The 15,260-nt window shown below is 35.5% G+C and overlaps 1 protein-coding gene across 3 annotated transcripts in view; it reads right to left on the reverse strand.

Moving 5' to 3' along the window:
• KIF18A (kinesin family member 18A) overlaps positions 1–15,260 on the reverse strand; it is a 36,490-nt gene that overhangs the window by 7,935 nt on the left and 13,295 nt on the right. For all 3 annotated transcript variants that reach the window (XM_065838831.2, XM_065838832.2, XM_071808828.1), the window contains exons 11-13: positions 12,686–12,850; positions 11,462–11,583; positions 9,865–10,103 (exon numbers count right to left, since the gene is read on the reverse strand). In XM_065838831.2, the coding sequence (XP_065694903.2) occupies positions 9,865–10,103; positions 11,462–11,583; positions 12,686–12,850 (526 nt within the window). The remainder of the gene's footprint in view (positions 1–9,864; positions 10,104–11,461; positions 11,584–12,685; positions 12,851–15,260) is intronic.

Consider the following 15,260-nt stretch of genomic DNA (forward strand, 5'->3'; position numbering starts at 1 on the left):
ACGTGTAGTATCAAAGCGTGTACAAGCAGCAGGTAAAATAGATGCTAATACATAGGCCGCAAATCTATGTTGCCAGAACTTAATTCAATAAAAAAGCAATTGAAAAAACAACCCAAACATTTATTCCTTGCTCAAGGGCTCAGTTTCAGAAAGAGAAATGCTTAAACGACTATGGTTCAACAAATATGCAACATCTGATTCAACAATGCATAAACAACAAAAGCAGGTTAATTTAAGCTAAACTGCTTATGGGAAGAGATGCCTGAACAATTATATGAACAATTACAATTCGATTATGCTGTTTTCAGCTTTGAAGAAACACAAACACTGAAAACACGGGCCTGAGAGCACTAATGGATATGAAATAACTGAATTGTGAATTTGTGTATATGTATGTGCCTGTGTACAGTTCACTTGACTAAATATTTAAGGAATTTTTTTGTTGTTGTTTAAAATACAAAATCCCTTATTTTCTCATACCTAATCTTAGTCTAACTCATGGTCAGCATTCACCAGGTGAAGTGCAGCAGGTTGTTCAGACACAGCAGTTTGATTGTAATCTAAACGTTAAGTTAATTCAGAATATTCTCCAATAGCAGTGAAATGGAAAGGGTAGTAAAACAGGCCTGTATGTTCCCCCCAAAATTTTTACATCTAGTAGAAATATAAGCCTCCTTTGATGAAGACATTTTTCTCCAAGACTTGGTAGGGCCTTGTTGGTAATAAGCAATATGAACCACTTTCAATCTGTACTCTGTGACGCTGTGAACAACGCTGTACTTCATTATGCTTGTTCTTTCATTTTGGTTTTATGACTACAATATCATTCTTCTATATAAAAGGCTAACATATCTTTCTTTCAAAAATTATTTTCCAGTCTTCGCAACCAAAAATCAAGGCAAAAACTTTCTTGAATTTTTGACAGCTTCTATTCTTAAATGGAATCCTTAGATGAAGTTTATTCTTCTAATCTAGTGTTTGAAACACCTATCCATTAAACATTTCAGGAGGCATTTCAAAACATTGATTTAATAGGTATTCCTCCTGCTTGTATACATGTGAAAGAGTGTGTTTTGGGAAAAATAATGATTAGAATTCTCTTGTTACATTAGGACGGGGAGGTTCCAGTTTCAGAAAGTTTACTGTAAGACACTGAGGTTTTGCTAATGTCCTAAAGTTACTAGGAAGGAAGTCTGATGGAAAAACATGCTGATGAGTGCCAAGATTTAGAAGCTTCTCCAGGTCTAAATACTGGAAGCATTTTTAAATTAACTGTAAATGCAAGCATTGAAACGATGAACTAAATAGGTAAAGAATACAAAAGTATCACCAACATTAATAATTTGTTGAATTTCATCATAATGAACAATATTTCATACTGTAATACAAGTACATTAATAAAAAGACAGTTACAGCAATTCTATATACGGCACATATAAGCCGTTAGTAAAAACCCAGACCTATTTTTAAAATCTATTTATTTCTGGAATGAAACTCATTGTAAAATGAAGTTAAAACAAAACGAGCTTTTCTTGCCAGTGAGGTATTGGAAAGCATATAAAATATTCAAGAAGCATTCCTTCTCAAAGCTTCTTGTGAAAGCATTAAGTTGCTCCTAACACAGTCCACAAGAAAGTAAACAAAATTATCAGTGACATCACATTTAACTTGCTTTCACAAAATAACGTAAACCAAATATGATGTACACAAAAATAAAACCAACCCAAACACTGCAATTCCATGTTAGTTTGCCATATATAGCTCCAAACAGTTATGATCTAGAGTAAAATACAGCAAGAAAAACTTCAGCATTCATTTATTTTGTGCATTTTAAAGTTTTTATTTCTGTCTTACTAAGGAAGCAAGATAATGAAGCCAGTTCCTAATTTTTTGCAGGTGCTTTTAATAGCTGCCATTGAGAAGTTTAAATAAAATGGGCTCAGACAATTGCTACAAAACTACTACTTCTATAGATTTCAGCTGACTTCAGTCATGATATCAAAAATGTTTCTCCTTAAAAAAAATAAGATATTTAATTTTTTTTCAAGAACCTATTTTCAAATATTTAAAAGGTTACTCAATATTATGAAAAACACTGATATTTAGAGGCATACTTTAAGGTTTTTATATATATATTGTTATTGAAATACAAAATTTTGTACCACAAACTGCTACAAGCAATATGCCTCAAACAAACACCATACCTTGTTTTACCCAAATACAAAATTAATACGATTTTATCATCATTTTGCCTGGACAAGCACTTAATATTTCAGCAATTTCACAAAATGTGGTTTATATTGCAATGGGACAGCTAGAACTAGTTCACCTAAATCCCATTCAAGAAGAGAAAAAGCTCCAGAACAAAGCACCTTAACCACTTTAAGTGGCAAATATAAACTTTCAGTATTAAATCAACACAAGAGACTTTCATTTGATAGCAGGTCATGTCTACTAAAACCAAAGTATTTGTATGACAATTTTAGGCAATGCTTTCTCCCAGTATATTCAATTTTAACATTATATTGTTTAGTGCTTATAAGTGGGATGTATGTATATATGTTTTAGCACACGCTTTATCTTATGCCTAAATATTCAAATGAGTATACACAGAAAATCAAGACAATGGTACATTCCTGGTTAGGAACAACTGAGGTAGTATATAATATTAACCTAATTTTTGATGTTTTATGAACATAAGGAATTATTTCTTGCAGTAATGAACAGTAGGCATCTCGTTCATATCAAATACTAATTATAAAACGAAGAGCAAGAGCTGTGTCTCACAGAACAATTATACTGTTGAACTCACCGCAGCATTCTGGGGCAAAGCCCAGAAACATAAATGGGTTACAAAATAAAGACTTGATAAACTTAGAAAAAAATACCTACCAGCAATTATTATGGGATTGTTTCAATGGGATTTCCATTGCGCTACAAGTGGAAACCACAAGTCAACTGACTCTAGATTTGTCCTGTTATTGCAGTCTGTCTTAAGAGTGTGTTATGGCAACTATGAAATACGAGATACTGAAGACAATATAGTGGTGGATCAAGTACAGCTACTCACATTTTCTTAAAGAACAAATCTGAAAAGCTCCTGAACGAATGTCTAATGCTAATAATCAAGTGTCATCATTACTTTTCTACTGAAAGACAAACAACATGTTCCAACTCCAAAGAAAAATCTCCAAACCTATTCCATAATGTTTGTGATTTGTATTTGTTCACATTTTATGGCCAGTTCAATCTTTTGCATCGGCATGATCATCGTGATTCAGTGATATTTACTTTTTATTTCAAATGAATCACTATATACTTTACAGAAACATCCGCAGTTAACCTGATGGAGTGGCTTAAAATTTAGAAGCTGTATTTCCTTAGCTAGTGCTTTCAGCTACAACGCTTCTCTTTAAAAATAAGCATTATTCCAAATATATTTTAGAGAACACACAATTGCTGATCTTTAATTTCAGGCTGATGATTATAAAATTTAATTGTCAGAGTTCTTTTAGATATTATTTTTCTTAAGTGATTCACTTGGAAATTAAAAATGAAAGTCATCCTCCACTGCCCAATCACCCCCCATCAAACGGTATAAGGTGGTTTTGGTCATTAGTTTGTTGTATTATCTGTCCCAAAAGAGTATTCGGAAGAACAGATTTATCGGGAGAGAAACACAGCAATATTAGATATTTACAGTCCTGTGAGTTAATAGGAAAAGCAGAATGCAGTATTTGTGAAACATGAGTCACAGCAAAAGTGAGAAGAATTCATGACAAGCCGACTCTGATGAATTGGGTTAGTTCTAATTGATGTTGGAGACAAAATAATGGCCAAGACTTCTCTTCTTCTGGAATTCATGTTAATACATGCATAAGGGGATTATTTCTGGAAATGGTGCTAAATTAAGTCTTCCAGGTTGTTCTGCTAGAGTGAAATCAAATATTAATGTATTCATTTCAATAAACATTTCTGGGCTACCAATGATTGATCCAATTACAATTCTAATCATACATTTTGATTCTTCTAACAACTGACTCATGGAATTCCAAAACTGAAATGAGGTCTGGTGAATGCATTTCAATTATTTGATATTCGTGTAACCCAAAGGTGATGTTTTTGATGGCCTGTTTCACAATGGTTTTGCAAACAACACTTGTAAACTGAAAAAGGCTAAAATCAGGCAGCATCCTCATGGGTTCCCAGAGGTCAGGTATATTATGGTGTTTTACACAGCATGAGAAAGAAAAAATCTTATAGGATGGCATGAAAAAGCTGCTCAATATAGGACACATCTTTCCTATATACAAGACAGATAGTGTTCCTGCTTTTATTCAAGTCTAACTACATACAACTACATTCCAATTTTTCCTGCCATGCAAAATAATAATAAATTGACTTCACCTTCGGATGTTTGTGACAAGGGGAGGTAATGGATGCCCTTTGTTGGTTTTTTTTTTCCTGTAAATCAATTCCGTTCTCTCAATGGTAATGTACAGTAAGGCTTCCGGAAATGGGATCCCTGAACCAATGCCAAGAACTTTCCCATTCACAGAAATACTTGCAAATACCAGTCATAGCTCTCCACCCCTCAGTCCGTACTTTATGAATACTGCATGGCTCTCCAGCAACCAACACCCAAGAATAGGGGCTCAAATGCATTTCTCAATGATCCTATGTTGTTTTCATAGCTTGCGCTTCAGTTGATACAATAGATGAGCTGCTCATGAGGTTGCACATTTATGGTTTCAGGAAGCATATACAAGTTTAATCTAATTTAACATTTGTAAAAAAATGATAGTGGAATAACAGCATTTTCCTCTACAACACAACAATTCACATTTATATTAAGGTCAGAATAAATAGCGTGGGTGAATACTTAAAATTAGGAGCAGACATTGATGAAACAATTGTTTAAAAAAATATCTTCCCTATTAATATAGGTTAGAAAGTGTGGTTAAGAAATGCGACAGAAACCCCACGTTAAGGCTTCATAACGAAATTAAGAGCAGAGGTTCTGAAAATAATGTGTTTTCAGTCATATTTTAAGAAACAAAATTTAAATTACCAAGGACAAAACATTTTTGAAAGTAGATTGTGAATATACTTAGTAGGATAAATTAATGTTGTGTAAATACTTTAAAATTACTTTTATTTGAAACTAAACAATAATGCAAATGTTTCATTTTACATTAAATTTGAAGGTAATCTTATTTTAGAAATCTGAAGTGGCAGAGGAAGAAAGACCACATCAAATAAGTGCAACCAGAAATTTAAGATTCAGGTCCTCTGTTCCGTTCCTCACAAAAAGCTCTTTGAATCACCCCATGTAGTGTCTTGGAACGCACCGCAAAACAATGGTTTGTTAGATCAAATGACTTGTCCTGCATAGCTGCGTTAACATGGCACTGTCTAAACAAACCAGAAAAGCAAGGAACACAATTTGCTTCAGAAAAATTGTGGATTTTCTGAGAGCTATTTCTGGTACCCATGGTAGGGCTACTGTAGATACCGATGACCAAGCGATATTATACCACTTTAACTTGACCATAGAAACAGATGTAGAACAAATAGCCAGAGAGTCTTGATCTTTTCCTTGCCCGCTATGACCTTCTATAATATAATACGCAGAAGTCCCTTTCCAAGGAATAAAGCTTCCTTAAAAACAGACAGTGGAAATCAGCTGAAATTCTTAGATATTTTGAAACTCCAGATAGAAAGAAGGATCTTGTAAAAATATTAAAACCACTTTGTGCAATAAACTAAGCACATTTGGAATGTTTTTCAAGACTTATTTCTGTAAGAGACTTTCAACAAAACCTCAAGTAAAAATTCCTACCCTTTCACCTTTGCTGTCATTCCCTTTATTCTTTTCTGATGTCTTTTCCATATCAATTACTAGTTTAACTTCCTTCTTCAGGATCAGATAGTCAAAAGAGACATTAAAGCTTAGCTTTCATAGCTTTCCCTATTCTATCAAAATGATTCAGCTGCTTCAGGCTTTTTGGGAAAGTGCCTGTCATCAGAACCATTTATATCACAGAATCACAGAATGTCAGGGATTGGAAGGGACCTCAAAAGCTCACCCAGTCCAATCCCCCTGCCAGAGCAGGAACACCCAGATGAGGTTACACAGGAAGGTGTCCAGGCGGGTTTGAATGTCTGCAGAGAAGGAGACTCCACAAGCCCCCTGGGCAGCCTGGGCCAGTGTCTGTCACCCTCACTGAGAAGAAGTTTCTTCTCACATTTAAGTGGAACCTCCTGTGTTCCAGTTTGAACCCATCTCCCCTTGTCCTGTCATTGGTTGTCACCAAGAAGAGCCTGGCTCCATCCTCCTGACACTCACCCTTTATCTATCTGTAAACATGAATGAGGTCACCCCTCAGTCTCCTCTTCTCCAAGCTCCAGAGCCCCAGCCCCTCAATCTTTCCTCATAAGGGAGATGCTCCACTCCCTTCAGCATCTTTGTTGCGCTCTATGACTTAAAGTATATTAATTTTTATGTGAAAACCCTAATTAACAATTCATTTGCATTGGAATGACATCATGGCTCCCTCTGAAAGGGTTGCCAGCCAAAGGTTGGAATGTCATTCAAGAAACTTCTGTAATTAGTGCCTCATGTTTTATGACTAGCAGAAATCACCAGTTTCCTTTAAGCCCAGGTGTTTTTCTGCATCACTACCATTTTAAATGGATAGTAACTAAAAAATAACTTGTTTTTTTAATGAATTTGAAATTTCCAAACCTGGATAACACATGGATGCTGCATCCATCCTTAGCTGCTTTTGACTTCAACAAGAGATATGTAGCTTCATAAGCTTACAATAAACAGAAATTTATATTTTCCTCATAAATCTTCCTGTTTCCAACATGAGTAGCATCTCAATTTTATCTCAAAAAATAAAAATTCTTTCAAATATATGTTAAGATAATTTAAAAAGCAATATATCACATTTGTTCCCAGCAGACCTGGTACACTCTTCTTCCTCTGAGACGCTCTATGCTTATGTTTCATATGAAAGAAACAGCACATTGCCACCAGTTAGCTTGCCTGCTCTCTCTCCAGGATTACTTAGAAAACACTGATACACGGCGACATATATTTACATTAAATGGGAGATTTCAAAAAAATTACTGCTCTTACAACATGAAAAATAAGAACCAAATCAAGAAATGAACTGCATTGGCTTGTCAGCAGGAAAGAATAAAGTCCATGCAATTATGCTACATGTAAAATACGGAATTTTAAATAAGGAATAATGACCACTGCGTAGCACGTGGCTCATTTTTTTTTTGTCTTTGTGCAAAACACTATTTCCCTGCCCACATCTTGAACAAATTATAAATAATAAAATATGAATGCACCAAAGGTGTGAGAGGATCCATATAGATCTTCATTTTTATTTGTTCACTAAGTTCTTAGGTCAGTTCTTGCTAACATTTGCCAAGCACACTTCTGAGATGACTTTAGGGAGAAGGAATTGCATTATTGAATAATTTATTTCATCTTTGAAGGAAAAAAGAAACTACATCCTTCCTATATCTGACTGGGATGTTGCACATTTTCCTGTGTTAATGTATTTTTTTTCCCCTTTTAATAGTTTGTTATATAAATTCTGCACAAGAGACATGGATTTCCATAACATAATATCAGCTAATGGTTCAAAATATTTAAAACATGAATTCAAACAAACAACTGAAGAAGAGCTATTTCATTGCATTTATTTTGTGTTTAACACAAAAACTTCTAAAGTGCTGGTAAGTGGGTTATTTTTTTTCCACACCTCCCAAGACGTATGGAAATGATTGTGTCAACACCAGTAGCATTTTAGGTAAGGACACATTAATATTAAAATTATACTGTAAAAGTAATGCTTGAAGAGAGTATATTTTTTCTGAGCAGAGCTCCTACTGTTCGTGTTTACTTTGTTATCTCAATGTTTTAAACTTCAATGACCGAATGTCCAATTAATATTTTTTAGAACTTTGACTTCTTCCAGTATGCAAATCAAATTCTTAATTCAATTCCAATTCAATTTCAAATTCAAATGCCTAACGTCAACTTCTCAGTACCTTAGTACCTCATAGCAATGTCTTATTCTATACAATGGCTTAAATTTAGAAAGTTTTATACAAGACTGGCTGCCTACTCAAGTAAGTCTTACAATAACAAGCAATATTGAGAAAAAAAAGCTGCTGAAGAAACGTTATGTTGGCTTGCCAACTTAATCTGCCAATGAGAGCAAGAGGTAGATCCTTTGTGAAGATTAAAAATCTTCAGTAATTTGAAAAAAAAAGCCCAGAAAGATCCACTAAAATGATCAACACCCTTATACAACAAGTCAAAAGCAAACAGAAAGAGTACAGAAGAGCATAAAAAAAAACCACCCTGAAAAGTGTCTTGTTAGAAATTATCATAACCTTTCCTGCAGAGTTTATAAAATTTGGAGGACAGTTTTTATCATGCTCTCTCCTGCATCTAATAAGAGGAGGAAAGGAGTGAAAGTAAGGTCTCCTATTTCCTTTTCCAAGGAACAGCAAGTAAATGAATTTTCTATGGAAAGATTTCTGCGCTCCCAACCTTACTAAACCCCGATCTAGCACAGGCACAATATGAAGTATAAGCATGCAAGTCTGCAAGCTTTCTTTCCTTCTCTCTGAAAACACGAGAACAAACCTATACCAAAAAAAACCTAAACCCCACCCTCAACACAATCTGACCTTTCCATTGCTGACAGTGGAATACTGGGCATCAACTATCTGGTGTTATCAACTCAATACAAACATACGCCAAAAATCACATACGTGCTTAATAAGAACAGAGGTGATAAATAGTTTTGGCAGAATAATTCTCAGTGAATATAATATTGTTATATAATAATATATATGGTAATATAATAATAATACAGAGTGAACCATGTAGAGAAAGCTAAAGGAATCAGGGAACTAATTTCACAGAGCTCCAGGGTCAATGCTCTCCCACAACTACCAGCTTTTGAGAAGCTAAAGTATTATTTATCTGCTTTTCCCTTCTTACATATGGATGTCTTTCAATGTTATGGATTACTAGCTGTAATCAGAAAGCTCCAGTATGTCAAGTGCTGCCTATCCAGGGCATAAAACAACCAAGCATTGGCCCACAGCAGCTGCACTATTGGGCCAAGATTTTGCTTGTCATCCCTCAGAACACTGTGTTCCATAAGGATTCTTCATCCCTTTTTACCCAGGGTACGCTCCAGGGCAACTCACGTTACTGCTGAAGAATAAAAGCCAGCTCCATAGAGTTGTGGGGAAAAAAATGAGGCCTTCAGGATACAGCAAAGCAGGCAATTCTATGGTGGAAATGGTGAATACTTTGATTCTTGGAAAAATAAATGCATAAAATATCGTACTAAATTGATTCCAGGTCAACCTGTAATTAATGGGAAATCTCATCCTCCTCAAGGCTATTAATTCAAATTGTGCAAAACTGCAGTAGCTGCTTAACATTTCAAATCACTTTAGCAGAATTATAATACTTATTGACACTATGATTCCTTTTCCATCTGTGTCACATGAGAGATTCAAACGGAATTATAACAACACTCATAGGATCTAGGAACATAGTCAGACGGGATATGTTATAACAGGAGAAGGAGGGAGTTATCTGTTGGCAGAGTGTGGCTAACCATTGAAAAAGTAAACTTATTTCCTTATTAAGAACTGTATATACATTATAGAAAGTGGGTCTGAGGCTTGGCTTTACATTTGGCTTCAACATTTGAAGAAGGGTGCATCCATTGTGTTTACGTATGATGTATAGCTTTTGCAGGAGACATTTAGAAGTATTTCCAACAGAGAACAAATGAATTGTATACTTACAGCATGGGGTGCTTAGTCTTCTCACAAGTTGAGGGAATGCAAAGATAGCTGGCAACTCCAGTTCATGGTTTTGACTTTGTTCCTTCTCTTCGGTCTGGTCAGCCCAAACTACTGATTTTTGTCTTTGAATCAACTGTTCAACCTCCCCAAATTCAGTCTCAGTTAAACTAGTTGTCAACCCAGCTTCTTTCAAAGTCAGGTATTGCTTGCGAAGAACTGGAAGTAAAGTATTAAGTGCTCTGTAAAACAAGAGGCAAGACAAATATGAATAAATCATAACTCATCTGATCCTTATTAACACTGCTACTATTAGGAATTAGGGTTGTTTTTTTTTTTTCACTTCTCATCCCATCTCCCCCAAGTTCTGCTGTCAAATTCATTTTAATGTATTTTGAGGGAGAACCATGACCCTGAGAGGATATAATCATGACTAAGTACAGTGATTTTTCTTTTTAGTAAATACTTAGAGTGAAATACAGTATTTTACAAAGTATATTTTTCCTTGGTGTCAAAGATCTTCAAAGATCCAAGATCCTCACAGACCACAGAAATACAGTCAGTATATCTTGACTGAGTTCTGACTTTCTAAAATTAATAGATAAATGAAAAGTATAAACCAAATAACGTTGTTTAAACCAAGCATATATTAATTAGATGTGCATAGGCGCTTATTAGAAGCCTAGCCCAAATAAATTTAGATACTAGAACATTTAATTAGAACATTGAATATGTTAAGATCCACACACAACTGCAATCAAAGTGACAAAAGTTTAGGAATTCTACCTGAACACACACATTCATTAACTCCGGAGTCAGTTGCAAGACTAAACAGTAGGTTCAAGCAACAAGGAAAGGGACAGGTATATAAAAACAAAGAGGCAAAGTTTTAGTTACTAACAATGTATCTTTAAAAATAATTGCTGTTTCCCAGGTTTACATAGTAGTTTTTGTAATGTTTATGTAACAGCCTTTGCTCTAAAGGAGAAAGAAAAGCTGATCATTTCATTTTGGAATGGTTATTATTAATTTAACATACTTATTTACTGAATAGATTGGCAATTACTTCCCATTCCTTACATCACACTCTCAAAGCTGGTTTCCAACATTTTCAAGAGACTGATACTAGAACAAGAGCTGACACTTAGTTGCAAAGTTAGCTTTCTTCAGTCTGAATGGCTATATAAGAGTTTAATAGTAGCGATTTTTAATACAGGTAAATTAATGTCTACAGTACAAGAAATTAAAAGAATGCAAATGCTTATAAAAATGTCAATACTGCTGTTTAACATAGCAGAAAAATAAGACATCCTGACCTATGGAACAATTCGTAAAAACTATGCAAAGAAGAAAATTAAATAGAAATAAGCAGCAGTAGAGTATACCTGCAGTATCTGTTAAACAATGGTAGACACAGACCAAGATTTATGAAGTACTACTTTACATATTTTTTTGCTTACGAAAACACAATTCTAACCTAGAAAAAAAAACTTGAGAAAAATCTTGCTTCTGTTTCAACTAAAATTCTACAGATAGGTCTTCTGAAGTTATAAGTGTCAGAATAGAAGTCTTATCATGCCTGCTATGAAACCACACTTACTTTTCTGTCTCCTTATAGCGCTGATCTTGAAGGGACACCAGAGATAACATGTGCTCCATCTGGGCTTTCAGGTCCTTAACTTCCAGGTTTAAATGACAACACTGCAGTTCTTTACAGAGTTCCTTGGGGGTACAGCAAGAAAAAAACACAGATAACTGCACAGCAAACCAATTATGAGAAACTAAAACTTAAAATAAAAATAATAAAAATTCATCCTATATTGAAAAGTAAAGATAGAGTGGATTTATATTGTTATTATAAAGTTTAAGGGTAGAAAATTATGAATTGTTTGATTTTTATTTACATGCGTAAATACTGCTTTGTAGATTCCTTCTATCAATAACAAGTGCGCTGTAATTAGCATTGAGAATCTAACAGGCACACATGCTTATCTATATATGCCCAAAACCACTTTTGTCTCTTCTCCTGTGTACTTGTTCCCTATCTGCATTTCAGTGACATTGTCTGGGAAAAGTCTTCACTGTATTCAGTGATCTTCCCAAGATGCCAGTATCTTGTTTGAAATATCTAAATTTCTTATAAAGTATCAAGACATCTTAGTCATCCAAACAGAAATACAAGTATTGAAATATATGCCACTATATGAGTCACACAAGTGCTTATCACACTATCATTTACACCACTCCAACTGCTGGCTGAAACTAGAAGGCAGGGAGGAACAACCTCCCACCTTTCCTTTCCTTTTCTCCTTGTTCCTGCACAGACCTTCAGCCCTTCCCTTCTGCCAGCCCTGGCACTTGCCCAAGGCTGCACTGAACTGACTCGACTTGCTAAAATTTGGCAGAGAAATTAACACAACTTCCCACTTCTCTGCCTCTTCCACCCTCCAAAAAAAGGAATTTTTATTTTGTTCAGGCTAAGAATTCGGTCATCACATGGTTAGAAGAGCATCAGGAGCTACTGTAAAGGCAAGATGAGAAGCGTACGGCCAGGAGCGGGATCAATACTCCATGCTCAGCCATAGCACACTTACTCCCCTTTAACATGCATTTTTATATCTAATTGTATACTTTCATGAACAAAAAGTACTTGCACAAACCATACAGTACTTTTAGGGCAGAAGAACATAAATACCTAATGCTAGAATTTGAAAGGACCCAGAAAGAATGGCAGAAGCCGTGATGGAGACAGAAGAAAAACAACCCATAGGCAGTTGTTTCCTACAACGCATGAAATCTGTCCTCGAAGGGAAAGGCATTTTACCTTTGGAATACACCCATCTTGACCCAGTAGGCGCATTTCATTTTCGACACGATGCAGCAAACTTGTGTTTTCCTCAAAATGTTCTGCCACCTCTTCTTTTTTCTTCTGCATCTGAACACGGTGGGTTCGAAGCGTCGCAAGCCTTTGGTCCCGCTTGCAAGTGGCCTATAGCAAACCAAAAAAGTCAGCATTTAAGGGGAAACTTTAAAATTATGTTCACAAACATCTCCATATAAAAAAAGATTTTTCTATACTTTATAAGTATATATAAATATATATATATACACACTTTATATACAACTGTGTATAACAAACATTCTGCATCTTTGACCAATTTAACTTTTATTAGCACATTCTCCTTACAGGCATTATAGAATAATATTTAAACATTTTCAAATTTCTTTTTCCTGGAACTTCTCTAACAGAGACTGCAGTCATTTGATTATTCCTTTGAAGAATAAATACATTGGATTTGACCAATTTCTGTTCTAGACCATAATCATCTTAAGTTGGAAAAACTGAAGAAACTACATGTGCACATACAAACACATTTCTAGACACAATGTAACCTAATAATTTCTAGTAACTTAAGCATGAATACGAAGAAGGAATTTTATCTGCCTTGTTTTCCTAATGGAATATGTTCTAGAAAAGTCCTGCTAAAGGATAAAGTATTTGGCAAAAGGAAACCCTTGTATCTTCAAGCATCAAAAGTCTTCTGATGCTTCTCTGAAATCTGACAACAAAAAAAAGCACAAAACCAGCAACAACCAGCTGGATATGAATGAGGTAACACCCTAACAAGGCAAAGGCGACTCTTTCCATTCAGAAGACAACTGTAGTTTGCAGTATACTCTAAAAAGTATTCACTAAGTCAAGTAGTCATAGAGAACATTAACTTTAGACACGAGTTCACAGAGTTCAGCTTTCACTAAACATTAGTTAAACAAACAAAACAAAACTCCACAAACATAATATATTGCTACAGTCAACAAAAACAGAGAACCCAGTTAGTTTTTAAAAAATTGTAACACCTAAATCTCTACTTCCATATGCTCCAAAATTAACAATTTAAATGAAGACTTCATCAATCAGAATAAATCTACATATTTAGAATAGCAGGCCAAATATGTCATGACACTAGTCCTTCCCTAATGTCACACAAACCAGAACTTAAACTACCTGGTGCCCTTCTAAATGTTCTGGAGAAAACAGGACCAGTACATGGGGAGATGCAGATCGCATTCCTGAAGCTGAATTTGCAAAATGTGCCTTCAACTCCTGGTGTACAGAACACAGAACCATAGTGGGAAAGACACCTGAACCACACGTGTGTGTGCTCCAGGCAAGGTTCCAGGTCAAAGACAATAATCTGGCCAGAATTTCACTCTGCTTTCTCTTTAGACTTGTTTCCTGACATGGCTGAGGATTCAGAGAATACAAAACCATTTGGTAAAGAACTGGTTCCTTAGGAAAAGCACCAGGAGGAAGAGTTCAATGTCAGACTAGAACCCACAATGACCACTGGTTCCCTCTGAGCAGCAAGACCAGCAGAGAGCTTGGAGGATTGCTGAAGCAGAGAAATTCAAACGCACTTGTGAATATTTCAGCTCCTACACAATGCAGGAGATGTATTAGGATTGAAGTTGGTATTGACAATATCCCACCATTTGATGAACCCATCCCGCAGGTTGCCAGGAAGACATTACATTGTTGTGCTCCAGCAGAAAAAAACATCTGGAACACATGTAGTCCTTGGCAAGATACTTGGTTGCTACTCTGTTTTGTGATCGGAAAAGTATCACAGGAGATACAGAAGAAAGCATCCCTCCCAGGTTGAAGAACTTGGACATATTCAATAAGCATTTTTAGATCCAGCACAGGCAATTGCAGTAAGCAGAAAAACTGAAACCAAGATAGCCTGATTGCTTTCCAGGAACAAACTCCTTTTCTGGACAGTAAAAATAATGTTAAAGTGGCAATCAGAAATGAAGAAGTGATTTTACATCTTATGTATTTAAAGCCTATCAGAGTACCATCAGTTTTTTGCCATGTCTTTAAAAAAATTGTAAACCAGATTCCATGACTGATGCAGAAACCTCCAAGGTAAACCATGTCAAAACTGAGCAGACTTCAAACTCAGCAAGATAAAGTAACTGTAACACAGGGGCACACACTAGCTTCCTATGTCTCCAGACAAAGTGGGATGTCCTATGCATGTTGTTCTGCTCGCACTGCTGCAGCTGACACCTGGGATGCAACAGGAAAACACCACAGAAACACAGATAACAGAACGGAGGAACCAGCATTAGGAAGGACATAAACAGGCCCTAAAATCATTATTGTATTTAGTTACTGAGCATGAACAAGTATAAAAAGTGTACAATGAGAAAATATTTGTAAGAAACTTTTCCCTTAAAAATTAGTATTTTGGAAATACCGTTGTGGTCTAACTGTATTTTACAGAGAGAAAACCCAGAGACATTTGAGAAAATAGCCAATGTGTAAAAATACCAGGAAAACCAGAACCATTATAGTGTATAAGAGAAACATGAGCAGTCACTGTGGCAATCAG

The sequence above is a fragment of the Patagioenas fasciata genome, chromosome 5, assembly GCF_037038585.1.
Source record: "Patagioenas fasciata isolate bPatFas1 chromosome 5, bPatFas1.hap1, whole genome shotgun sequence".
Lineage (NCBI taxonomy): Eukaryota > Metazoa > Chordata > Aves > Columbiformes > Columbidae > Patagioenas > Patagioenas fasciata.